The 26,923-nt window shown below is 43.7% G+C and overlaps 1 protein-coding gene across 1 annotated transcript in view; it reads right to left on the bottom strand.

Annotated features, from left to right (window-relative positions):
- The window catches only part of LOC129710296 (insulin-like growth factor-binding protein 4), an 86,395-nt gene that overhangs the window by 10,986 nt on the left and 48,486 nt on the right, over positions 1-26,923 (bottom strand). The window contains exon 2 of the mRNA XM_055657195.1: positions 7,950-8,146. Coding sequence (XP_055513170.1) covers positions 7,950-8,146 — 197 coding nt within the window. The remainder of the gene's footprint in view (positions 1-7,949; positions 8,147-26,923) is intronic.

Genomic DNA, 26,923 nt, shown 5'->3' with positions numbered 1-26,923 from the left:
GGTGTCGAATGGGATAGTGGAGGATGGAGTTAAAGGGAAAGGGTTACTTAAATGTGTGAGCGTAGAGACAGAGGGGTGTAAAATGAGGGTAGTAGCAATAGGTAGCAAGGTGAAAAGTAAAAGTGGCAGGCAGACAAATCCAGGGCAAAAATCACAAAGGGCCACTTTTCAACATAATTGTATAAGGGGTAAGAGTGTTTTAAAAACAAGCCTGAAGGCTTTGTGTCTCAATGCAAGGAGCATTCGTAATAAGGTGGATGAATTGAATGTGCAGATAGCTATTAATGACTACGATATAGTTGGGATCACGGAGACATGGCTCCAGGGTGACCAAGGCTGGGAGCTGAACATCCATGGATATTCAATATTCGGGAGGGATAGAGAGAAAGGAAAAGGAGGTGGGGTAGCGTTGCTGATTAGAGAGCAGAATAACGCAATGGAAAGGAAGGACATTAGTTTGGAGGATGTGGAATCGGTATGGGTAGAGCTGCGAAACACTAAGGGGCAGAAAACATAGGTGGGTGTTGTGTACAGGCCACCTAACAGTAGTAGTGAAGTTGGAGATGGTATCAAACAGGAAATTAGAAATGCGTGCGACAAAGGCAAAACAGTTATAATGGGTGACTTCAATCTACATATAGATTGGGTGAATCAAATTGGCAGAGGTGCTGAGGAAGAAGATTTCTTGGAATGTATGCGGGATAGTTATCTAAATCAACATGTAGAGGAATCAAAGAGAGAGCAGGCTATTTTAGACTGGGTATTGAGTAATGAGGAAGGGTCAGTTAGCAGTCTTGTTGTACGTGCCCCCTTGGGCAAGAGTGACCATAATATGGTTTAGTTCTTCATTAGGATGGGGAGTGACATTGTTAATTCAGAAACAATGGTTCTGAACTTAAAGAAAGGTAACTTTGAGGGTATGAGACATGAATTGGCCAAGATTGACTGGCAATTAATTCTAAAAGGGTTGACGGTGGATATGCAATGGAAGACATTTAAAGACTGCATGGATGAACTACAAAAATTGTTCATCCCAATTTGGCAAAAGAATAAATCAGGGAAGGTAATACATCCGTGGATAACAAGGGAAATCAGGGATAGTATCAAAGCGAAGGATGATGCGTGCAAATTAGCCAGAAAAAGCAGCATACCGGAGGACTGGGAGAAATTCAGAGACCAGCAGAGGAGGACAAAGGGCTTAATTAGGAAAGGAAAAATAGATTATGAAAGAAAACTGGCAGGGAACATAAAAACTGACTGCAAAAGTTTTTATAGATATGTGAAAAGAAAGAGATTAGTTAAAACAAATGTAGGTCCCTTGCAGTCAGAAACAGGTGAGTTGATCATGGGGAACAAGGATATGGCGGACCAATTGAATAACTACTTTGGTTCCGTCTTCACTAAGGAAGACATAAATAATCTGCCGGAAATAGCAGGGGACCGCGGGTCAAAGGAGTTGGAGGAATTGAGTGAAATCCAGGTTAGCCGGGAAGTGGTGTTGGGTAAATTGAATGGATTAAAGGCCGATAAATCCCCAGGGCCAGATAGGCTGCATCCCAGAGTACTTAAGGAAGTAGCTCCAGAAATAGTGGATGCATTAGTAATAATCTTTCAAAACTCTTTAGATTCTGGAGTAGTTCCTGAGGATTGGCGGGTAGCAAACGTAACCCCACTTTTTAAGAAGGGAGCAAGAGAGAAAACGAGGAATTACAGACCAGTTAGTCTAACATCGGTAGTGGGGAAACTGCTAGAGTCAGTTATTAAAGATGGGATAGCAGCACATTTGGAAAGTGGTGAAATCATTGGACAAAGTCAGCATGGATTTACAAAAGGTAAATCATGTCTGACGAATGTTATAGAATTTTTCGAGGATGTAACTAGTAGCGTGGATAGGGGAGAACCAGTGGATGTGGTGTAACTGGACTTCCAGAAGGCTTTCGACAAGGTCCCACATAAGAGATTAGTATACAAACTTAAAGCACACGGGTCCTTTTCACAATGGCAGGCAGTGACTAGTGGGGTACCGCAAGGCTCAGTGCTGGGACTCCAGCTATTTACAATATATATTAATGATCTGGATGAGGGAATTGAAGGCAATATCTCCAAGTTTGCGGATGACACTAAGCTGGGGGGCAGTGTTAGCTGTGAGGAGGATACTAGGGGACTGCAAGGTGACTTGGATAGGCTGGGTGAGTGGGCAAATGTTTGGCAGATGCAGTATAATGTGGATAAATGTGAGGTTATCCATTTTGGTGGCAAAAACAGGAAAGCAGATTATTGTCTAAATGGTGGCCGACTAGGAAAAGGGGAGATGCAGCGAGACCTGGGTGTCATGGTACACCAGTCATTGAAAGTAGGCATGCAGGTGCAGCAGGCAGTGAAGAAAGCGAATGGTATGTTAGCTTTCATAGCAAAAGGATTTGAGTATAGGAGCAGGGAGGTTCTACTGCAGTTGTACAGGGTCTTGGTGAGACCCCACCTGGAGTATTGCGTACAGTTTTGGTCTCCAAATCTGAGGAAGGACATTATTGCCATAGAGGGAGTGCAGAGAAGGTTCACCAGACTGATTCCTGGGATGTCAGGACTGTCTTATGAAGAAAGACTGGATAGACTTGGTTTATACTCTCTAGAATTTAGGAGATTGAGAGGGGATCTTATAGAACTTACAAAATTCTTAAGGGGTTGGACAGGCTAGATGCAGGAAGATTGCTCCCGATGTTGGGGAAGTCCAGGACAAGGGGTCACAGCTTAAGGATAAGGGGGGAATCCTTTAAAACCGAGATGAGAAGAACTTTTTTCACACAGAGAGTGGTGAATCTCTGGAACTCTCTGCCACTCTCTGAGGGTAGTTGAGGCCAGTTCATTGGCTATATTTAAGAGGGAGTTAGATGTGGCCCTTGTGGCTAAGGGGATCAGAGGGTATGGAGAAAAGGCAGGTACGGGACACTGAGTTGGATGATCAGCCATGATCATATTGAATGGCGGTGCAGGCTCGAAGGGCCGAATGGCCTACTCCTGCACCTAATTTCAATGTTTCTATGTTTCTATGTTAATAAACTTGTAGAAAATGGATTAAAATAAGGCAAAGCATCATTAAGAATTCTGTTTAGAAATACAGCATATGAAAATAGGCCTGCCAGCCCATTGAGTCTATGCTGACCATCAATCACCCATTCACACTAATTCTATGTAATCCCACTTTCTAATAGATCATAGATATGTTTTCGGAGATAATTGTGTTTAATCAACTTGACAGAAATTTTAAATAATTTGAAATGATGAGGATAATGTTGGGCAGCACGGTGGCACAGTGGTAGAGTTACAGCCTTACAGTGCCAGAGACCTGGGTTCGATCCTGACTACGGATGCTGTCTGTACGGTTTGTACCTTCTCCCTGTGACCTGCATGAGTTTTCTCTGGCATCTCTGGATTCCTCCCACACTCCAAAGACATACAGGTGTCTAGATTGTTCAAGAAGACTCTGCAGATGCTGGAAAATCGAAGGTACACAAAAATGCTGGAGAAACTCAACGGGTGCAGCAGCATCTATGGAGCGAAGGAAATAGGTGATGTTTCGGGCCAAAACCCTTCTTCAGACTGATAGGGGGTGGGGGGGGGGGGGGGGGGGAAGAAGGAATGAAAAAGGGGAGGAGGAGGAGCCCGAGGGCAGGGGGATGGGAGGAGACAGCTGGAGGGTTAAGGAAGGGGAGGACACAGCAAGGGCTAGCAAAATTGGGAGAATTCAATGTTCATGCCCGCCGGCCGCAGGCTACCCAGGCGGAATATGAGGTGCTGTTCCTCCAATTTCCGGTGTTGCTCACTCTGGCAATGGAGGAGACGCAGGACAGAGAGGTCGGATTGGGAATGGGAGGGGGAATTGAAATGCTGAGCCACCGGGAGTTCAGGTAGGTTCTTGCGGACTGAACGGAGGTGTTCGGCGAAACGATCGCCCAACCGCCGCTTAGTCTCACCGATGTGAATCAGCTGGCATCTAGAGCAGCGGGTGCAGTAGATGAGGCCGGAGGGCATGAACATTGAATTCTCCCAATTTTGCTAGCCCTTGCTGTCTCCTCCCCTTCCTTAATCCTCGAGCTGTCTCCTCCCATCCCCCCCCCCCCTTGGGCTTCTCCTCCTCCCCTTTTTCATTCCTTCTCCCCACCCCCTATCAGTCTGAAGAAGGGTTTCAGCCCGAAACATCACCTATTTCCTTCGCTCCATAGATGCTGCTGCACCCGCTGAGTTTCTCCAGCATTTTTGTGTACCAGGTGTCTAGATTAATTGGCTTTGGTAAAATTGTACATTGTCCCTAGTATGTAGGATAGAACTAGTGTGCAGGGTAATCATTGGTCGGCATGGACTTGTTGGGCCGAAGGGCCTGTTTCTGTGCTGTACGTCTAACTAAACAGAGAGATACTTGATGCAAACCTGCTCCAGAGTGTTCAGAATCTCAGACTGGGTCGGAGGTTCACCTTCCAACAGGACAATGACACTAAGCACACAGCCAAGACAATGCAGTAGTGGCCTTGTGACAAGTCTGTGAATGTCCTTGAGTGGCCCAGCCAGAGCCCGGACTTGAACATCTCTGGAGGGATCTGAAAATAGCTGTGCATCGACGCTCCCCATCCAACCTGACAGAGCTTGAGAGGATCTGCAGAGAAGAATGGGAGAAATCACCCAAATACAGGTGTGCCAAGCATGTAGTGTCATACCCAAGAAGACTTGAGGCTGTAATCACTGCCAAAGATCCCTCAACATAGTACTGAGTAAAGGGTCTGAATACTTTTGTAAATATGATATTTCAGTTATTTATTTTTATTTACTTTGCAAAAATTTCTAAACCTGTTTTCGCATTTTAATTATGGGGTATTGTGTGTAGATTGATGATAAAAAAATAAATAATTTAATCCATTTTAGAATAAGATTGTAACATAACAAAATCTTGAAAAAGTGAAGGGGTCTGAATACTTTCTGAATGCACTGTACCAAGCCAATTGACCTACAAACCTGAACGTCTTTGGAGTGTGGGAGGAAACCAAAGTATTCGGAGGAAACCCACGCGGTCACGGGGAGAATGTACAAACTATGCACAGACAAGCAACCATAGCCAGGATCAAAACCAAGTCTATGGCGCTGTAAGGCAGCAACTGTAATACAGCGCCACCCGTACCATTTCACAAACATTTAACTGGCGGTGGATGTAAGCTGCTAGAGAATTGAAGCTGCCTGAAGTGGAGTCATTGAATTCATGCATTCATAGTAGGAGAGAGTCTGGAAACTCAAATCAATCATAATAACTTCAATGTGCAACGTGCTCCAGTCCAAATATGAGCATATAGAAATAAAAGGCAGTGAATGCTGATTGTTTTAAGGATAACTCTTCTGTTAACATGGGAATAATGTACTGACATAATTTAGCAATGGCAGAAAACTAAGATTTTATGATAAGGGGCACCATTTATTCAATTTAACGTCGAATAGACGGTAACCTCTGAAGTGAGTATTACAATCATTGTTGGACAGAATATAGATATTAAGTTCATTCAAACCAAAGATCTACAGATTTCAGCATTGTAAGTTAATTAAGGAATTTAACATTACTCAGAAAAACAGTTCTGAAGTAGACTTGTTCTGGATGTTACTTCTCTCCAAGCTCTATATATTAGATATTACAACTTATTTTCATACAACGTAAGGACAAAAGAAAATGAGAAACAAGAGGAGATGATGGAGGAAGACAAACAGTCCCTTGAGCTATTGCTGCTATGCAGTAAGATCATAATGAATTCAAACTTGGCCTTTACACAACTTTCCTTGGTAGCTTCTCAATTTAAATATCAGTCAATCTTCAGCTTGAATGTATTCAATGACTTCACCTTGTTGCTCACTGGGCTAGAGCATTCCAAAGATTTCTGACTAATGGAATAAAGGAGTAGACTATTTTCTAAATGGGGAGAGTATTCAGAAATCGGAAGTGCAAAGGGATTTGGGAGTGCTGGTGCAGAATTCGCAAAAAGCTAATCTGCAAGTCGAATTGGTAATAAGGAAGGTGAATGCATTGCCAGTATTTATTTTGAGTGGGCTAGAATACAAAAACGGGGATGTAATGCTGCGGGGTTATAAGGCACTGGTCAGAACGCATTTGGAGTATTGTGAGCAAATTTGGGTCCCAGATCTGAGCGAGAAAGAATGTTGCTAAACCCTCGTCGGAGAAAAACATGCTCTCTCGCTGCTCTCTCTGTGATTCCTCCTGCTAGCTATGTATCTCCCTCCCCCCTGACATCAGTCTGAAGACGGGTCTCGACCTGAAATGCCACCCATTCCTTCTCTCCAGAAGCTGCCTGTCCTGCTGAGTTACTTATGCATTTTGTGTCTATTTTTAGTTGCTGGAAAGTGTCTGTGACTGAGTAACTGCCACCACCACTGTCTTGCTTTCATGGTCTTGGATGATAGGTTAGAATCAGTCTACGGCACCACAGTGGCATCGCCGTAGAGTTGCTGCCTTACAGCACTTGCAGTGCTAGAGACACGGGTTCAATCCCGACAACGGATGCTGCCTGTACGGAGTTTGTATGTTCTCTCTGTGACTGCGTGGGTTTTTTTTTGAGATGTTCTGTTTCCTCCCACACTCCAAAGACATACATTTTTGTAGATTAATTGACTTGGTATAAATGTAAATTGTCTCCAGAATGTGTGGGATAGTTTTAATATATGGGGATTGCTCGTTGGCGTGGAATCGGTGGGCCGAAGGGCCTGTTTTTGCGCAGGATCTCTAAAATTAAAAAACTAAACTAAAACAGTCAATATTGATGATGGATCGAAGATAGGTAGTGCAATTTAAAAAAATAAGAGGAAACACTTCAAAAATGTATAGGTTTGCCGGTTAATTGGCTTTGTATAAATGTAAATTGTCCTTGTGTGCATAGGATAGAGTTAATACACGGAAATCGCTGGTCGGTGCGGATTCGATGGCCAAAGGGCCTGTTTCCATGGTGTATCTCTAAACTAAAGTAAACAAATTTAACATTTTTGATTTTCGTATTTGGATAAACAAATTACTGAGAGGATAATTAAACATCTTCCTAAATAAAGAATATCTATATTACTAAAAGTCTAATCTTGACCACTTTTGGACCACTGTGCTGCGATTTCTGAGAGAACGCCGCCACCTACGACCGTCATTTTTGGCCACCTCGCTCAGAGCCCGTCTCCGTCTTCCAGGACGGGAGGATTTTTCCCATTGATGAAAAATCAGAGAGATATTAATGTTTTTTTTTAAATTCACCATTCTCTCTGTTGCCCCCGCTGGCGGCAGGGGGGAGGAACTCTAAAACCCGGAAGTGTAGTCCCTCACTCAGTCTCTGCCAGACCCAGGAAGTGAGAGGGTCACGGCTCTCTGAGCTGCGAATAACACTGAGTGGACGTCTACTCCATGGTGAGTCCCCTCGATGCGACTGTAAAGTGGCTGCTGCCCAATTGTTTGCCTCGCCTTTTTAAAAAGTTTGTTTTCACAAAATGAATTTTGGTTGCAAGGTGGCTGCAGCCCAATTGTTTGCCTCGCCTTTTTAAAAAGATTGTGTTCACAAAATGAATTTTGGTTGTCAGGTGGCTGCTGCCAAAGTTGTTTGCCTTGGCTTTTAAAATCGTTGCAACAGTTGGATGCCAGCCCAAGAATCCATTCGGCCCACAATGGCTATACTAGCCCTCTGGAAACCAGTATCTTCGGCCCACAACACCCATACTAGCGCAACAGAAAGCCCCCCTCCCCACTGGCGAGCAATGTTGGAATTGGTGGAGAGGTGGAATATTGCTTTGGTGACCAGCCCTCCCGTGTGATGCTGGGACCCAACGGGTCCCACTTAGTCTAGTTCTTTATAAAACCTCACCAGAGTCTACCCACCAATAACTTAATCACATTTTCCCCAAAGATTTCACAAAATTCTGGTTCTTACCAGTTGCTCTCTTTGTTTCTGTTTGTAGTTCCGGGCTCTCATTCCCATCTGCGCATCAGCTGAGTTCCGTGTATCGAACAGCCTGTCTGTTATGGTGTGCCCAGGTACAGGCGGAAAACGGACGATGGGGCCTGTTTGGGTGCCTACCGTACCATCTGGACTAGGACTCTCAATTTCGACTTCAGTGGCCTGTGTTTCTGAAAATGGCAATATTCACATAATAATGAAAAAGTTTGAATTATCAATAGAATTGCACATTGAATGTATGTTGCCATGAGATATCACATTTAAGGCAATGATAACTCTACATGAGTGTATCTCTATATGAGCCTCATTGAAGTAAAGCGTATCTGACAAAGTAACTTCAGTATGAAAGATCAAATTTGAACTGATAACAGTAAATCTCTAGAAATCTCGCATTTTCTCTTAGATGTTACAATTAATTTATATTAGAGAAATGGGCCATTGCTCATTTTATTTTGTTAATGATTTCAAGCCACATAATTTACAAACATAAAGCTCAAAGCTACTGTAATACTTTCACTATGGTATTGTTGAACACTGCAAGGGAATTTAATTCATTAAGTGCCACTAAACAGTAACTGAATGCATGGTCAATTAATCTATGCTTTAGAAGTGCTGATTGACTAGTAGTGAACTATATGATCCCTGTAGATTACGTACTCAAACCTTGGTGCAGAGCCGAAACCTACAACTATAGCAAGTGTTATATTCATTGAAAAAATGGGCAATTGTCTTGCTGACCAAGGTCAACTCATAAAAATGAAGTTCAGCTTCAAAAAGCTGAATTGTGAATTCCTTTGAACTTAATGCCTCAATTTGCAAATTTCATTAATCTTTCAGGTTACACACTGGAGGTCAATTCTAGTTTACCAAGGGTCTGCCGAGACAAATATGGTGGGTTTGAAAGGTAAAACGTTTCAACAGAATAAAAAAAAACTTTCTTAAAATTTGTCTTTAATGAGCCATGCAACATGATTAAGAGTGCCGGGCATTTTAAGGAGTGTTCAGATTGTCCAGCCTGCAAATTCAAACAGTGTCGAACAGAAAGAAATGGAACTCATTTGGGGAATTTAACTTGAGAAAATGCCCTTTAAAAACTGTCAACATCCTATTGTACAAAAAATAACCTTGGTTAGATAAATATTCTGTTTGGCTCCACAGTATTCAGTAAAATATAACACCTTAAGACAATGCTGTAGATATAGATAAATAATTATAAGGACTTTGGAGGAAATTTTACTTTCTCCATTTAGATAACCCTAAATTAATAATTAAGACGTGTGATTCATCCCTCATCTTCAATTCAATTGTAAGTTCATCTCATGTACTGATGCACCTGAGGCACCTTTCTAGGCCATTTGATAACAAAAGCCCCAGTTTATTTGCCACTTTAACTCCTCTTTTTCTCTGGTCTTCTGAAATGACACTCCATGGTGTTAAGAAGTTGCACAAATGGCAGCTGGCTGCCAACTCTCTCCGATGTGGCTATTCTACATGTATAATCTCAAGCAGTAAGCATCAGGGATCTTCGGTAAAGAGAAACATCACAGTCAAGTTTGATCCTCTCGTATCTGACATTAAACACAGGAATCAAAGCAACTTTTTCTCATAGTAAAACACAAAGAATGTTGAGGAGAACTGTAGATTATGAAGTCAACAAGGATTAAACTAAATTATGCTGATAAAGATCTAGAAATTTCATTTTATAACTAACCAAACAGATACTTACAGAATTTTTACCACTTGCTAATGAAAATTAAGTATCACGCTAGGCAATATGATTGGTTTGTGTTACTCTTCTTTGAGATCACCCATTTTTATGCCCCTAGCCTACATATACTGCCTCATCCATAAATAGGAACCATAAATTGTGACTTCCATCACTAAGAAGGTAATAGAAGCTGACACATTGGAACATGGGAGACTGCAAGATTTTCTGTGAGTCTCAAATCATTCAGATTTTGAAAATGACACTCTTCCTACATTGTTGTTAGGTTTAAATTTGTGGATGTATCTTCATTACAAGCGCTTCAAGAAGTACCACAATTTCTCAAGAAATAATTGGGATGGGAATGGAATTCTGACCATGCCAATATCATCAACATACCCTGCACAGATTTTAAAAAAAGAGGCATTCCTCTATCACCTGTTGAAAGATAGGTTTTGAGCCCAGATCAGTCTAATCAGCCACACCATACACTGTGCCTGCTATAAACTATAGAACGACCAACAAACAACATTATTACAAGGTGGAATTCCTAAGGATTCTGTCAATTAGCCAGCCTTGGAGCTTTGAATTAAAGACAGGTTCTCATTAATTTATTGTCAAATCTCGCACACTTAAATTTACTGCAAAAAATGGAATTCAAAAAATCGTGATGTGCTTTTTCCGCAGTCACTGAACCTGCTCCAGTGGATCCCTCATCAAAATCTTCACATTAAACATAACTGAATAGAAGTTATTGTTCACCTTATGTGAAAAATTGCAAGACAGGCATAACCATACCACATCAGAATATACCACATGTACAACAACCACAGGTTCCAAGGTACACACAAATGCTGGAGAAACTCAGCAGGTGCAGCAGCATCTATGGAGCGAAGGAGATAGACAATGTTTCGGGCCGCAACCCTTCTTCAGACCATTCTTGAGTCTGAAGAAGGGTTTTGGCCAGAAACGTTGCCTATCTCCTTCGCACCAGTTGTAGTTGTAGTGGGGTCGCCATGTAGTTATGGGTAGTCGAGGTAGTCGTAGGCTTCTTAAAAGTGTCTCCACTCCTTCTCCCCCCTTAAAGGACTTACCGTACACTGTGCTAGCCGCCTTAACCTTCCTGTTCATCGCGGTGTGTGTCTGTATCATCTTGGCTTTGCACGGTGTGAATTTCACACAGCGCTCCCCCGCTTTCCCTGGCCACTGCCTTTGCGATGTGTGTGTGTGTGTGTGTGTGTGTGTGTGTGTGTGTGTGTGTGTGTGTTCCACTCTGACAGTCGCCGTTCCTGTTCCCGGTTTTTCAGGCAGTGCCACAAACTTGACAGTCGCCGGCAGTCTGCTGAAAAATCGCTTACGTGGGACAGGCCATTAAAGCAAATAAAAGAGATTATGGTGAGGACTCTTAAAGAGGCAGGACCACTGTGAGGATCAGTTGACGATTCTGGTGGTGACTGACTGGATGACAAGGGGCCAAATGGAAAGACCATAGTCATCTGCAAAGCTGCCTATCTCCTTTGGAAGATGCAGTCTTCACTACCATCTCAATAACTTTCAGTATTATCCATAGGCTACTGGCTCTTGGAAGCAGTGGAAAAAGTAATGGAAATAAAGGAAATTTACTGGAGAAGTGGCGACACTCATCTTTCAATTGTATTGATTAGCTGATATTGCTTGGTAAGCCCACCTATTTCAGTCTCACTAAGCAAAATTAAGAGCAGTGATCTTGGGATTGCTGAAGGAGTCAATGTTTGGCAACGTTTGATAGATGGACTCCAATGCACCTCAGACAGCAAATTATGGGGCTCAGAAATATAGATGGACATTTCTTTAGGTAAAGCAAATGCATATGACGCAATCTATAATTTAAACTAAAGTGGAGCCAAGTTAATGACATAGTAAGTATATTATTTCCATTCTTACCAATTTCGCCCATTTATCTGTTTGGTTACAACTGGTAACTTAATAAGTATTTTTTTCTATTTTAACCAAAGAAATCTTTGACATTTTGCTGGATTTGTATTTTTTCTCCCTGGTAGATTAATAATCTTTCTCCCATGTACTCATCGCTAGTTCCGTTATTCTGTTTGTAATGTTGTGATTGCATTCACTAAAACAGAGGAGATTGTGGAATCATTTGAAACTGGTGTATAAACAAAGAGATGGGAGATATGTAGCCATAAGCAGATCAACCAGAGGCTGAGATGACATGGATATAAAGCTCAGTTGCAGTAAATGATCTTGGGGTGGTGCTATGTATTACAGCCATTAATGATGAACCAAAGACTGCCAACATTTTAGAAAAGGCATCTAAAGGAAAAGGGAATAAAATAATATAAAGACTGTAGCCAAATATATTATGAGCTGCTGTTTGCATGCAGAGAAAGAAATTCAATTGCAGCAGCAGGACCACTTAATTTGTAGATTCTACTTTAGGTTTTTTGCAAATTCCTACCATTTGCCAACCTGCAGGTTTTCACTAAAAGCTCATATAGAATAGAATGCCTTTTATTGTCATTCAAACAGCTTGATTTGAACAAAATTGCATTTTCTACAGTTTTGCATTACAAAAAAACCCAAGACCCACTCTTAACACAAATTACACAAACATCCATCACAGTGAATCTCCAACACCTCCTCACTGTGATGGAAGGGAAAAGTCTTATCTCTTCTCTTTGTTCTTCTCCAGCGGTCCAGCAGTCCAACTGCAGCGTCGAGGCTGGGGCTCCCGATGTTAAAGCCCCCGGCGGGCGATGGTATGTCCCCTGGTTGTTTAAGCCACGCCGGGCGATGTTAGACCCCGCTTCGAGTCCTTTAAACCCCGCGATTCCAGTGGGAGAAGTTGCCATTGCGGGAGCTCCGAAAATCTGTCTCCCACCAGGGACCTGCAGGTCACGATGTTCCAGTCCACCGGGCCTGCGGCCGGAGCCTCCAAAGCTCCGAGGTCGGGTCACAGCCACACGCCACCACAACTCCTCCCGCTCTGCAATGTCAGGTCCGCAGGCTCCGCCACTGGAGCCCTCGGGTTGGTTCCGGCTGGAGGCCGCCGCCGGCTCCACAATGTTAGGTCCAACGACATCGGAGACCCGACAGGAAAAATGTCGGGTCCCCGTACAGCAAAGAGACAAACAGTTTCCCACCCCCCACATATACACAGCTAAAGAAAAATAATAAAAACTAGACTCAAGACATACATTTACCAAGACAAAAATATAAAAAACACTGACGGACTGTAGTCGAGCTGCTGCCGATAGGCACCACCACACCACTCTTTGGAACATATGTGGACCATTGAAATTTGGCACTTGAACATGATGGCATGAAATATATTAGGCTTTTATTGGTGGTTTGGCAGAGACGTGTTGGCAAATTGTTCTTCATTGGTCACTTTGGCCTTTGACTTCTGTGGTGGTACTTCACGGTATAGAGGCCAGAGCAAAACGAGACTACAGATGTGGCTGAAAATGGCTTCCCACTCTGCAGCTGGACTCAACTGTCCAGGATAAAGTGTATGTAGACTGATGGGAGGAACTGGACGCACCAAATCTGCCCCTCACCTTACTGTTAGCAATGGTTGGGCTAAATGAAAATCAGAGATAGAAACTGAAAAATCTTTGTAAAAGGCCGGTCAGGCACCATGTGTGGAAAGAATTTCCCTTTGTAAAAACAAGGAATTACAGATACTGGTTTATGAAAACCCATTAGTGTGTGCCAATCAGCGATCACCCCATACACTAGCACTAACAATCCTGCACACGGGACAAATTTACAATATACAGAAGCCAATGAACCCAAAAAACGATACATCTTTGCAATGTGGGAGGAAACCGGAGCATCCACAGAAAACCAATGCAGTCACAGGGAGAACATACAAACTCCGTACAGTACAGCACCCAAGGTCAAGATCAAACGCAGGTTTCTGGCGCCGTAAGGCAACAGCATTATCGCTGTGCCACTGCGCTGCCCTTGGGATTGGGAGGAAACTGGAACATTTGAAGTGTTAATCCCTGTGTTACAGGCAAAAAATGCAAACCTCACACAGACAGTCGCTGCGGTCAAGGTGAAACAGCAGTGAGATGATGGCTCTACCAGTGCTAAAATGAATTAAGGTAGACTCAAAATGCTGGATTAACTCAACGGGTCAGGCAGCATCTCTGGAGAAAAGGAATGGGTGATGTTTCGGGTCAAGACCCTTCTTCAGATGCTGCCTGTCCCGCTGAGTTACTCCAGATTTTTGTGTCTATCTTCAGTTTAAACCAGCATCTGCAGTTCCTTCTTACACACTGCTATGTTAACAGTACTGTTACAAGTACTGAAGGTTTGTACATCTTCTTCAGACTCAATGAATCTATTTTGATATGATTTAATTTTTCGTAAGCTCAACAGATCATCTTCATTCACAACAGCAGTTTTATACCACCATTACTCTGTTCCAAACCACCTAGTACACACTCATCACATGCCATTCTGCATTAAAGCTATTGGTTAAATTAACCTCATACCACCCACTTGCTGGACAAATGAATGGATTAGGAAGTGAAATTAGATTTGGTTAAATCATTGCTTTCCCAATTTAGATGGTATTGTAGCGACGCCTGCTGGTGCACGCAGGCATCCAACCTGGCGTTCGTAAGCCATGGTCACCTGACTGGGGAGGGGCTGCTTGTTTTCGCGCGGTTTTGCTTTCGCGCGGTTTTGCTTTCGCGCGTTAGTTCAGCCCTGACCACAGATGTGGCCAGACGTGTCATAGAAACATAGAAACATAGAAAATAGGTGCAGGAGTAGGCCATTCGGCCCTTCGAGCCTGCACCGCCATTCGATATGATCATGGCTGATCATCCAACTCAGTATCCCATCCCTGCCTTCTCTCCATACCCCCTGATCCCTTTAGCCACAAGGGCCACATCTAACTCCCACCTCCAGTTTAAATTCCATTCGGAATATTTTGGAGGACCAAGAAACCAAGAACCAAGAAAAAAATATAGCCAATGAACTGGCCACAACTACCTTCTGTGGCAGAGAATTCCACAGATTCACCACTCTCTGTGTAAGAAATGATTTTCTCATCTCGGTCCTAAGAGATTTCCCCCTTATCCTTAAACTGTGACCCCTTGTCCTGGACTTCCCCAACATCGGGAACAATCTTCCTGCATCTAGCGTGTCCAACCCCTTAAGAATTTTGTAAGTTTCTATAAGATCCCCCCTCAATCTTCTAAATTCTAGCGTGTAGAAGCCGAGTCTATCCAGTCTTTCTTCATATGAAAGTCCTGCCGTCCCAGGAATCAGTCTGGTGAACCTTCTCTGTACTCCCTCTATGGCAAGAATATCTTTCCTCAGATTAGGAGACCAAAACTGTACGCAATACTCCAGGTGTGGTCTCACCAAGACCCTGTACAACTGCAGTAGAACCTCCCTGCTCTTATACTCAAATCCTTTTGCTATGAATGCTAACATACCATTTGATTTCTTCACTACCTGCTGCACCTGCATTCCTACTTTCAATGACTGGTGTACCATGACCAGTATTAAAACATATTTATATTCCTTGGCTCTTGACACTGCTTGAGACTTTGCTCCTGTTTTTAGTGCTTTTAATGTTTTAATTTTTATTGTTTTTACTCTTTCGTTTAATGTTTGTATTGTCATGTAATAATTTCTTGCCCATGATCAGTCATGTACAGCACTTTGTTGCAACTGTGGTTGTTTTAAAGTGCTCTATAAATAAAGTTATTATATTATTATTATTGTTATGACACCCAGTTCTCGTTGCATCTCCCCTTTCCCTAATTGGCCACAATTCAGATAATAGTCTTTCCTGTTTTTGCCATCAAAGTGGATAACCTCACATTTATCCACATTATACTGCATCTGCCATACATTTGCCCACTCACCCAACCTATCTAGAGAACCTGTGTACTGAAAACTGAACTTTCGATTAAAGAACCGTTTGAAACTTCAGTTGTCGTTCTTGAGACCGCAAAATTGGTGACCCCGACCTGTCAAGCCGTCGTTAGACAAGAGAATTTCCCCCAGGATCAAGAGGTCCCGGTTTCAGCATTGTAAGCTGACCTTCGCGAGTGGGCGCGCGCTTTGGTCCAAGTCCCTACTTCCCGGCATGGTTCGGCTGCGGTGCATGTACCTACTATGTTACGGGATTGTGCTTATGTTTTTCTCCGTAGAGATGCTCACCGCTCGCCGTTACAGCAGGTGTACGAGGGTCCATACAGGGTGCTGAGTACTGGTGCCTCGACGTTTACGTTGGACATGGGTGGCAAGGAGAAGTTCGTCTCCGTGAGCCACCTTAAGCCAGCACACATCGACGAGGATAGCCCAGTGACAGTGGTTACTCCGCGGCGTAGAGGACGTCCACCGGCCGTTTTACCGTCCTCTGCACCTGTTACCCACAGTTATGTTTCTCCGGACCCTTTTGTTGCCCGTCCCTCATTCGCGTTCTTCGCTTCCCTCCGGTTCTGTTTTGCCGGCCCCTACTGTTACGCTCGCCCCGCGACCTCGAACTACGCGTTCCGGTCGAACCGTCCGGTTACCCGTGCGTGGGGGGCATGTAGCAGCGCCTACTGGCGCACGCTGGTTTCGAACCCGGCATTCGGAAGCCGCGGTCATGTGACTCGGGAGGGGCTGCTTGTTTTTGATTTTGCGTGGTTTTGCTTTTGCGCGTTAGTTCAGCACTGACCACAGATGTGGCCAGACGTGTGTTGAGACCTGTGTACTGAAAACCGAACTTTCGATTAAAGATCCGTTTGAAACTTCAGTTGTCGTTCTTGAGACCACCAAAGTATGACACTTTTTATGCTCTCACTCCTGTGTCATAATTGTTAATTATTTAAGGATATGTAAAACAAACTTATTCATAGAAAAATGTTGTTTGTTAATTTAAATCGTCAAAATGAAAGGTACTTAATGTGCAAATTTACATTGCTAATAGCAAATAAGAACTGTTTGCTTAAAAGGGCACTGGTGAACATGGCTTGAAACTAAGTTTTGACTCGACTAACATAGAAACATAGAAACATAGAAACATAGAAAATAGGGTGCAGGAGTAGGCCGTTTGGCCCTTCGAGCCTGCACCGCCATTCAATATGATCATGGCTGATCATCCAACTCAGTATCCTGTACCTGCCTTCTCTACATACCCCCTGATATCTTTAGCCACAAGGGCCACATCTAACTCCCTCTTAAATATAGCCGATGAACTGGCCTCAACTACCTTCTGTGACAGAGAATAGTAAGATTAAACGAGAACTTACCAGTTTGGAGTCTGATCTGTATTTTATTAGGAGTTACGATGAGGGATTACGTGAAGAGCCCGCTCAGCACGCATGCACGGCATACTTCAAAGCAGCGGTATGGAATCACAGATAGACACAGTTATTGAAATAAACATAGTAAAGAAAAGGAGACATCAGTTATCAGTTTGATTCATATTATTGAGGGTGGGAGCGGATGGCACGTAATCCCTCATCGTAACTCCTCATAAAATACAGATCAAACTTCAAACTGGTAAGTTTTCGTTTAATCTTACTATTTTACTTCGGAGTCACGTGAGTGACTACGTGAAAATTTTAAAGCTCTGTGATTTCAAACTGTGTAACAGTTATTACTTCACTCACTGCCGAAGTCCTTGAGGGAGGAAGTGTGTTATCGTAATCAACCAATGAATCTGTTTGTAGAAAAACATAACGGTATTCTTTAACAATAACAACAAAGAAATTAAATTGCTCCCCTGGGCTTAAATTAAATATTTGCAGTCTGTAAAAAAATTTCTGCAAATAAAGCAGGTTTTGCCAATGGCTTATTATAGAAAGTTCTGAACTTTCTTTCCCCCGACCATCCTCCTGTAGCCAGGATGTGGTCTATAGGCACGTCCATTCTTTTCACCATCGACGTGGATGCTGCCCTGGTGGAGTGAGATTTGTATATGTTAGTGTTTATCCCAGCAGCTTTTAGCACCTGCTTGAGCCATCTCAAAATAGTTTGGCTCGTCACCCGACCATAAGGTTTTTTATGACTGAGCCATAAGGCTTTTTCACTCCCTCGAATATTTTTGGTTGTGTCTATGTAGGGGAGTAGGTGGGTCATGGCACATAACCATGGTTCTGGCGGATAAGCCCGGAATTCCATGTCTGGATTAGGTGTTCCTGGTCTGCTCTGTTTGATCAGTCCCTGGATAATGACAGAGATCTGGTCTGGAGCTGTGAGCATGCTGTCCAGTCACAATAGGTGTAGTGACTGGACCCTCTGTGCAGATACAAGTGCCATCAACATGAGTGTTTTAAGCATAGATTGTTCCAGGTTGAGGAATCTGGCTGGTGGCCATCCCCTGAGGTATGTCAGGACCATACTGACATCCCATATATGGGTGTACCTTGGTCTAGAGGGTTAGAGTTGTAAATACCCTTCATTAGTTTGACCACCAGCGGGTGGGACCCCATGGCCTGTTGTCCTGGAGCTTGTTTTGAATAGACAGGCAGGGCACTTCTAGCTGTGTTGACGGCACTGTAGCTGAGTCCTTCATCGTGGTGAAGGTTCGCTAGGAATTCCAGTACGTTGGTAACTGTAGCGGTTGAGTAGGTGGTCCCTGTATCCAAGCAGCACTTCTCCCACTTTTTGATGCTGGACAAGTACTGTTTTCTTGTGGATGTTCGGAGGGATGTCGTGGAGTAATGGGAACCATGGCTGTGTGGGCCAGTCGGGTATTATCAAAATACCTGAAGCAGAGTCCAATTGTATTTAGCGTAGTACCCGGCTGATGAGGCAGAAGGGAGGAAATGCATAGAAGAAGACATTTCCCCAATCCAGCGTGAACGCATCTACCGCTGCTGCCTCAGGGTCTGGTTCCCAAGCGACATACACAGGTACCTGGTGATTTAGCCTTGATGCAAATAAGTCAATATCTGGCGTGCCATATTGCTTAATAATCTTTGCAAACACTTTGGGGTTTAAAATCCATTCGGTGTTGTCATTAAATTTGCGTGACCTGGTGTCTGCCACTGTATTTAGCTTACCTTGCAGGTAAGTTGCTGATAGCCAAATATGTCTTTCGACACAGCATTGCCAAATTGTATTGACCAACTTGTCGCATTATATCGATTTTATGCCGCCCATATGGTTAATGTAGGCCACCACCGTAGTATTGTCTATTTGTAACCGTACATGCAAGTGATGCATATTTGATGCATATGCTTTTAACCCATAAAAGGCACCCAACATCTCTAGATAGTTAATGCCCAGTGTAAGTAGTAATGATGACTCTAGGTTAGTCCATCTACCACCTGTGCTGGATATGGAGTTAGTCGCTCCCCAGCCTTGAGCACTGGCATCTGTTTGGATAACTAAAGTAGGGTTAATGATGATGATAGGGCGGAAACTATGCCAAACGTTTTCTGCCCACCACTGTAGTTCTGATATTGCTTCAGTGGGTAATTTCATGATACGATCATAATGACCTGCATGTCGTTTTAGTGCCTGTACCTTTGCTCTTTGTAAGTTTTGATAGTGCAAAGGTCCAAATTGTGTAGCTGGAAATGCTGCTACCATTTCCCCAATTACTCTTGCTACTTGTCGAATAGTTGGTCGCTCGTTGACCATTAAATTGTTGCATGATTGTGCCAATTCAGTTGTTTTGCCTTTTGGCAAAGTTACAGACATGTGGGCTGAGTTAATTGTGAAGCCCAAATAGTCCATGGTTGTGGATGGCTTCAACTTAGATTTATCTAGATGTAAGACAAATCCCAAGGTTTCGAACAATTGTTTGGTAGCTGACACAGCTGATATAGCCTATTCCATGGTCTTGCCTACTATTAAGATATCATCAAGATATGACATGACAATATGTTTTGTCGTCGTAATATTGCCAGGGCTGGTTTTAGTATCTTGGTGAATAATCTTGGGGCTGATGTTAACACATTGGGTAATGCTTTAAACTGCCATTGCTGCCCCATCCAGGTAAATTTCAGGTATCTGCGATGATCCTTGTGAATGGGTACTGAATAGTAAGCATCTTTGAGGTCAATGCTTGCCATGAAGTATCCTTTGGAAATCAGTTGTTTGGCAGTAACAAACATTTCCATTTTGAAATGTACATACTTAACAAACATATTTAGTGAAGTTAAGTCAATGATGATGCGACACCCACCATCTTTTTTAGTTTTAGTGAATATATTTGACACACATTCCAAGGGTTCATGTTTTATTTTTTCAATGAGATCCTTAGTGATTAGTCTCACCAGTTCAGCTTGTCCCTCTTGTTTCTCTTTAACTGAGAGGGAGAAGACCCTCTGGGGTGAATGTTGAACTGGTGGCAATTTTTCTAGTATAAATTGTATTTTGTATCCACTAATGCTATTGAGTATATACTTGTCACTCGTGATAGACTCCCATGCTTCCTTAAACAGGTGTAATCTCCCCCCTGTTAGTATTGTGCCCCTACTTTCTATATGCTGGTAGGAACCAGACCCACCTACCTCCATGGTTATGGGTGTTTCTTCTGTCTCTTCCCAGACCAGCGAGTCTTGCGCGTTGTCTGACGTGGCGGTGATGTTGGGGGGTGGCGCATTTTCCATGGGGTCCGCTCTGGGCCTTGGTCTAAAAAAGACTTCCGGTGATAATATGCGGACCCCGAGCTTTCACCAGTCCCATAGGGTAGACGTCGACTGGTGGATGCGATGGGGTGCTGCCGCTTGGGTATTGTTGTTTTGGGTTTGCTCGTCCCGGGGCCTGCCCTCATGAGACCGAAAGTTTTAGAGGCCTCTTCCATATCCTTTACTTTTTTCGTGAGGTCTTTGCCAAAGAGCAGTGTGTCTGGCTCAGTGGCTGGGGTTTTGCACAACCCCGCGAATTTTGGATTTAGGGCAGGTCTTATAATTTCTTTACGGAGGTTATTTATCTCGAACTGCGTGTTGTACAACAGCGCGAGAGTGTCCTGTTGGTTTGTGGTCATCTCCGTATTGTCCACGGAACGTGCAAATGATGTGATGGCTGACGTCAGGAGCCTAAGGATCCGCTGCAGTTTCAGCTCCTGGTTCCGAATATTTGTCCCGACGTGCCCCCAGATTTGGCTGTTAACAGCCGTCACTTTGAGAGACTCACAATTTTCTGGAGCTGTGTACAATTCTAAGGCCTCATTAACTACCTGCTCCTGTAGGGGCCTGTTGGGGAGGTGGTTAATGCTGGCCACTAGTTTAGGCTCTAATGGCCTTCCTGCACGTGGGGCTGCCACATAGCGGTCCACCACACCCAGCAGCTCTTCCTGGTCCTGCACCCCTTACATACTCCCAACTTCTTCAGCCAGCGTCCCCTCTTCCTGACCAGCCCAGTCCTGGTCGCCAAAGCTGCCCTTGGGTGAGGAGGAAGTGATGGCCAGTGCACAAGGCACTGTGGAGGGAGTGCCTGAACTCCCCCTGCGAGACTGCCCCTAACGCAGCGAGTCTCGCTGGAGCACCTGCTCCAGGAGCCGCTCCATGCGGCTCAGGCGGCTGTCTCTCCCCCGAACGGGTGGTGAGACGTCCCCGTCCGATGAGTCGGAAACCACCGGCCGGATGCTCTTCCTGGTGGCTTTACAACCAGTCTGCTGCTCAGGCGCTAGCGGGACTTGGCTCGGCCTGGTGTCGGGGATGGCGGAGCGCCAGGTAACCGGTGTGGGGGATGGCGGAGGGCCAGGCCTGCTGCCCCCCACAGATGTAATGCTCCTCCGTTGGAGTTGTGCGGGGGACAGATTTCTTCGAGCGCCTTTTCTTGATCGAACTCATGTCTGAAAAACAAATTATAAGGCTCTCCTTGCAAAAGAAAAGCCGACCTCAGAGCAACTTACCTGAGGGTCCGTCTTTTAAACTGCAGCGTGAGCGCCTGACTCCCGCTGCGGCCGCTGTTGCACTGCTGAACGCAATGCCGCGCATGCGTGTTGAGCGGGCTCTTCACGTAGTCACTCACGTGACTCCGAAGTAAAATTCCACAGATTCACTACACTCTGTGTGAAAAATGTTTTTCTCATCTCGGTCCTAAAAGATTTCCCCCTTATCCTTAAACTGTGACCCCTTGTTCTGGTCTTCCCCAACATCGGGAACAATCTTCCTGCATCTAGCCTGTCCAATCCCTTAAGAATTTTGTAAGTTTCTATAAGATTCCCCCTCAATCTTCTAAATTCTAGCGAGTAGAAGCCGAGTCTATCCAGTCTTTCTTCATGTGAAAGTCCTGACATCCCAGGAATCAGTCTGGTGAACCTTCTATGTACTCCCTCTATGGCAAGAATGCCTTTCCTCAGATTAGGAGACCAAAACTGTACACAATACTCCAGGTGTGGTCTCACCAAGACCCTGTAGAACTGCAGTAGCGCCTCCCTGCTCCTATATATTTCAAACCCTGTGTCTAATCACTACAATTTCAAACATAAGATAAGGAGAAGGTATGTCCAGGAATATTTAAAGGATTTTCAATATTTAAAAAATATTTTCCTAATTTAAAATGTACCTATGTTTATATATTAGAGAAAGTTAAAGAAAGGTTGTTGCAAGAAAATACAATTTCCATGCGTGGTGCAATTAGAAATTGCATCCATTTTGGGGAAACTATATCACAGTATTATCCATATTAAAGATTGAACAGATTTTCATGTTTCACATATTCAATACTGAAGGTTTGAGGGTTCAGTCATATTTAACTGCTTAGTTTTGAAAAACAAGTAAATTGCATAAGAAATTCTTGAATACAAGCCCATTTTAATCTATTCTCAAATAGAGGAATCTACTGTATTTCATTGATGCCAACTTATTTCTTAATTTAAAAACCGTAAGTCATTGTCACTTGTAAGTCATGACTCAATTCCTAGTTCAATTTGCAAATCTGCGTTTGAATGTGTTCACCTAATACTGTATCGAAGGCAGTGCCAAACCAACACTCTATTGTTCAGTAGAGAATCTTGATTGTCTCAGTGAATGTGGCGTTAGTATGGTTTCTGGTAAATTGATTTTTACCCTGGCCGAATGATAACTAAGACAACTCCAGGGGAAATGTTCAGTTTAACTTAAGCATACAGCATTGAACAGGCCCTTCAGCCCATTGAGTCCACACTGACTATTCCTCACCCATCATACTAGTGCTCAAATCTACAATTTGAGAGGGAGAAGGGTAAGGGTATTATTACAGTTGAATAAAGGGGACTATGGAGCCATGAGAGAGGAGCTGATAAAAGTTGACTGAATAAATACCTTAGCAGGGAGGACAGTGGAACAACAATGGCAGGTATTTCTGGGAATAATACAGAAGGTGCAGGATCATTCCAAAGAGGAAGACAGATTCCAGGGGGAGTAAGGGATGACTGTGGCTGACAAGGGAAGTCAGGGACAGTATAAAAATAAAAGAGAAGAAGTACAACATAGCAAAGATGAGTGGGAAGCCAGAGGAATGGGTAACATTTAAAGATCAACAGAAGATAACTAAAAAGGCAATACGGGGAGAAAAGATGAGGTAAGAAGGTAAGTTAGCCAAGAATATAAAGCAGGATAGTAAAAGCTTCTTATGTATGTGAAGAGGAAAAAAATTTGTTAAGACCAAAGTTGGACCCTTGAAGACTGAAAAGGATGAATTTATTATGGGGAATAAGGAAATGGCAGATTAGTTGAACAGGTACTTTGACAATAGACAATAGACAATACGTGCAGGAGTAGGCCATTCAGCCCTTCGAGCCAGCCTGTGATCATGGCTGATCATTCAATATGATCATGGCTGATCATCCCCAATCAGTACCCCGTTCCTGCCTTCTCCCCATATCCCCTGACTCCGCTATTTTTAAGGGCCCTATCTAGCTCTCTCTTCAAAGCATCCAGAGAACCTGCCTCCACCACCCTCTCAGACAGAGAATTCCACAGGCTCACCAATCTCTGTGAGAAAAAGTGTGTCCTCGCCTCCGTTCTAAATGGCTTATATCTTGGATCCATCCACTAAAGAAGACACAAACAATCTTCCTGATTTACTAGTGGCCAGAGGATCTGGGGTGATGGAGGAACTGAAGGAAATCCACATTAGGTAGTAAATGGTGTTGGGTAGACTAATGGGACTTAATACTGATAAATCCCCAGGGCCTGATGGTCTGCATCTCAGGGTACTTAAGGAAATTGTGGACATATTGGAGATCATTTTCCAATGTTCTATAGATTCAGGATCAGTTCCTGTGGATTGGAGGGTAGCTAATGTTATCCCACTTTTTAAGAAAGGTGGGTGAGAGAAAACAGGGGATTATAGACTACTTAGCCTGACGTCGGTGGTGGGGAAGATGCTGGAGTCAATCATAAAAGATGAAATAGCGGCACATTTGGATGCCTATAACAGAATTGGTCCTAATCAGCATGGATTTACATAGGATAAATCATGCTTGACTAATCTTCTAGAATTTTTTGAGGATGTAACTAGGAAAATGGACAAGGGAGAGCCACTGAATGTAGTGTACCTGGACTTTCAGAAAGCATTTGATAAGGTCCCACATAGGCGATTAGTGGGTAAAATTAGGGCACATGGTATTGGGGGTAGAGTGCTGAAATGGATAGAAAATTGGTTGGCAGACAGGAAACAAAGAGTAGGGATTAACGGGTCCCTTTCAGAATGGCAGCCAGTGACTAGTGAGGTACCGCAAGGCTCAATGCTGGGACCGCAGCTATTTACAATATATATTAATGATTTAGATGAAGGGATTAAAAGTAACATTAGTAACTTTGCAGATGACACAATGCTGGGTGGCAGTGTGAACTGTGAGGAGGATGCTACGAGAATGCAGGGTGACTTGGACAGGTTGGGTGAGTTGGCAGATGCATGGCAGATGCAGTTTAATGCAGTTTGGTAGCAAAAACAGGAAGGCAGATTATTATCTAACAGTGTCAAATAGGGAAAATGGCAATTACAACAGAATCTGGGGGTCCTTGTTCATCAGTCAATGAAAGTAAGCATGCAGTTACAGCAGGCAGTGAAGATAGCGAATGGCATGTTGGCCTTTATAACAAGAGGAGTTGAGTATAGGAGCAAAGTGGTCCTTCAGCAGTTGTACAGCGCCCTAGTGAGACCACACCTGGAGTAGTGCGTGCAATTTTTGTCTCCAAATTTGAGGAAAGACATTCTTGCTATTGAGGGAGTGCGGCATAGGTTCACAAGGTTAATTCCCGGAATGGCGGGACTGTCAAATGCTGAGAGAATGGAGTGGCTGGGCTTGTATACTCTGGAATTTAGAAGGATGAGAGGAAATCGTATTGAAACATTTAAGATTATTAAGGGTTTGGACACGCTGGAGGCAGGAAACATATTCCCGATGTTGGGGGAGTCCAGAACCAGGGTACACTGTTAAGAATAAGGGTTATCCATTTAGAATGGAGATGAGGAAGCACTTTATCACACAGAGGTGTGAGTCTGTCGAATCTTCTGCCTCAAAGGGCGGTGGAGGCTTGTTCTCTGGATACTTTCAATAGAGAGCTAGATAGGGCTCTTGAAGATAGGGCTATGGGGAGAAGGCAGGAACAGGATACTGATTGAGGATGATCAGCCATGATCACATTGAATGCCAGTGCTGGCTTGAAGGGCTGAATGGCCTACTCCTGCACCTATTGTCTATTGTCTATCCCATTTCCTCATCCACTTTCTATGTAGATCAATCACTATTGCTGATTTGATCCATGTCTGGTTTTGCTATTTAGGACCCGATCCCTAATCCTGGTCGGGTTTCCATCATGCCATCCTGTGGAATATAAGCAATCATACTTTCAGTTTGAGCTACGACTTTGAGTCTACAGTACCTGTCATTATGGTTTCTGTATGTATTCTTATTAATGTACTTATTATGAAGTTCTATGACTCAGTGTTAACAGTACTTTACACACACTACACATTAGGGACATTTTTTTAACAGAGGCCCTATTGCCCTAGAAACTCAAATTACTTTGAGATGTGGCAAGAAATTGGAGCAGATGGAGGAAGCCAATGTAATCACAAGGAGAATATGCAAACTCTACACAGATAGTATTTGAGGTCAGGGTTGAACCCAGCCCTCAGGCAGTGTGAGGCAACAACTCTACCAACTGCGGCACTGTCCTGGGATTTCATTCTTCAACCCTAACTATATCATCATCATCAGCATCGTCAACTACTCAAAGTCGAGCATGATTGTCCTCCCAGTGGTTCTTTCTGTGGGTTCTGAGATGGCTGAAGTGTCCGATCGTGGAGCAACTGTAGTCATTGGAACTTGGGCATTGAGAAGTGCAGGTTGTATTTCTCTCCAGGTTGACGCCTGTGTGTGATAACTTTAACGTGGGGTGGCCAGTGCATGGACACGGTCCTTGACAGAGAGAGTCCCACGTCCGACAGCACAGACTCCATGGTGATCTCCCTGCCGCAGCCTTCTTGGCTATTGTTCATCCTGTTAGGCAGCCACCATCCTCAGCGTTTCTCACCAAGGTCTTCTTCTTGGGCCGCGCTTTGTCAGGAATTTTCCTCCTCAACCTGCCCGCCAGATGGTTTAAAGGGCAACCTACGGCTATGTTGATAAAGAGGACAGGACTTAAACCAAATGAATTTTAATGGCGGAGATTCTGCCAGTGAAATTTTCTTGGAACATTTTTAGTCTCTTAATGTTGCCAAACATTGGATTCTGTCTCTTTACCCCTCCCCCAACCCCTCAACACCTTCTCTCCCCCAAGCTGACCAGCGTTTTACAAAACATTCATCATAGGCAGCACAGTGGCGCAGCAGTAGAGTTGCTGCCTTACAGCGCCAGAGACCCGGGTTCAATCCTGACTATGGGTGCTGTCTGTACAAAGTTTGTACGTTCTCCCTGTGACCTGCGTGGGTTTTCTCCGATATCTCCGGTTTCCTCCCACACTCCAAAGACATACACGTAGGTTAATTGGCTTTGATAAAATTGTACATTATCCCTTGTGTATATGACAGAACTAGAGGAGAAGGCAGGAACGGGGTACTGATTGAGGATGATCAGCCATGATCACATTGTATGACGGTGCTGGCTCGAAGGGCCGAATGGCCTACTGCTGCACCTATTGTCTATTGTCTATAGTCTATTGTCTTTAGTGTGAGGGGTGATTGTTGGTCGGCGTGGACTCGGTGGTCCGAAGGGCCTGTTTCCGTGCTGTATCTCTAAACTAAACTCAACTAAACTAAACTAAACTAAACTAAACTAAAATATAACCTAAAATAAAATATAACAGCATTGATAAAGCTTTGTGTACTGCCTTAC

Source organism: Leucoraja erinacea, chromosome 2 (assembly GCF_028641065.1).
Source record: "Leucoraja erinacea ecotype New England chromosome 2, Leri_hhj_1, whole genome shotgun sequence".
NCBI lineage: Eukaryota > Metazoa > Chordata > Chondrichthyes > Rajiformes > Rajidae > Leucoraja > Leucoraja erinaceus.
The sequence above is the reverse complement of the archived record's forward strand: the minus strand, read 5'-3'. Positions and strand labels throughout refer to the sequence as shown.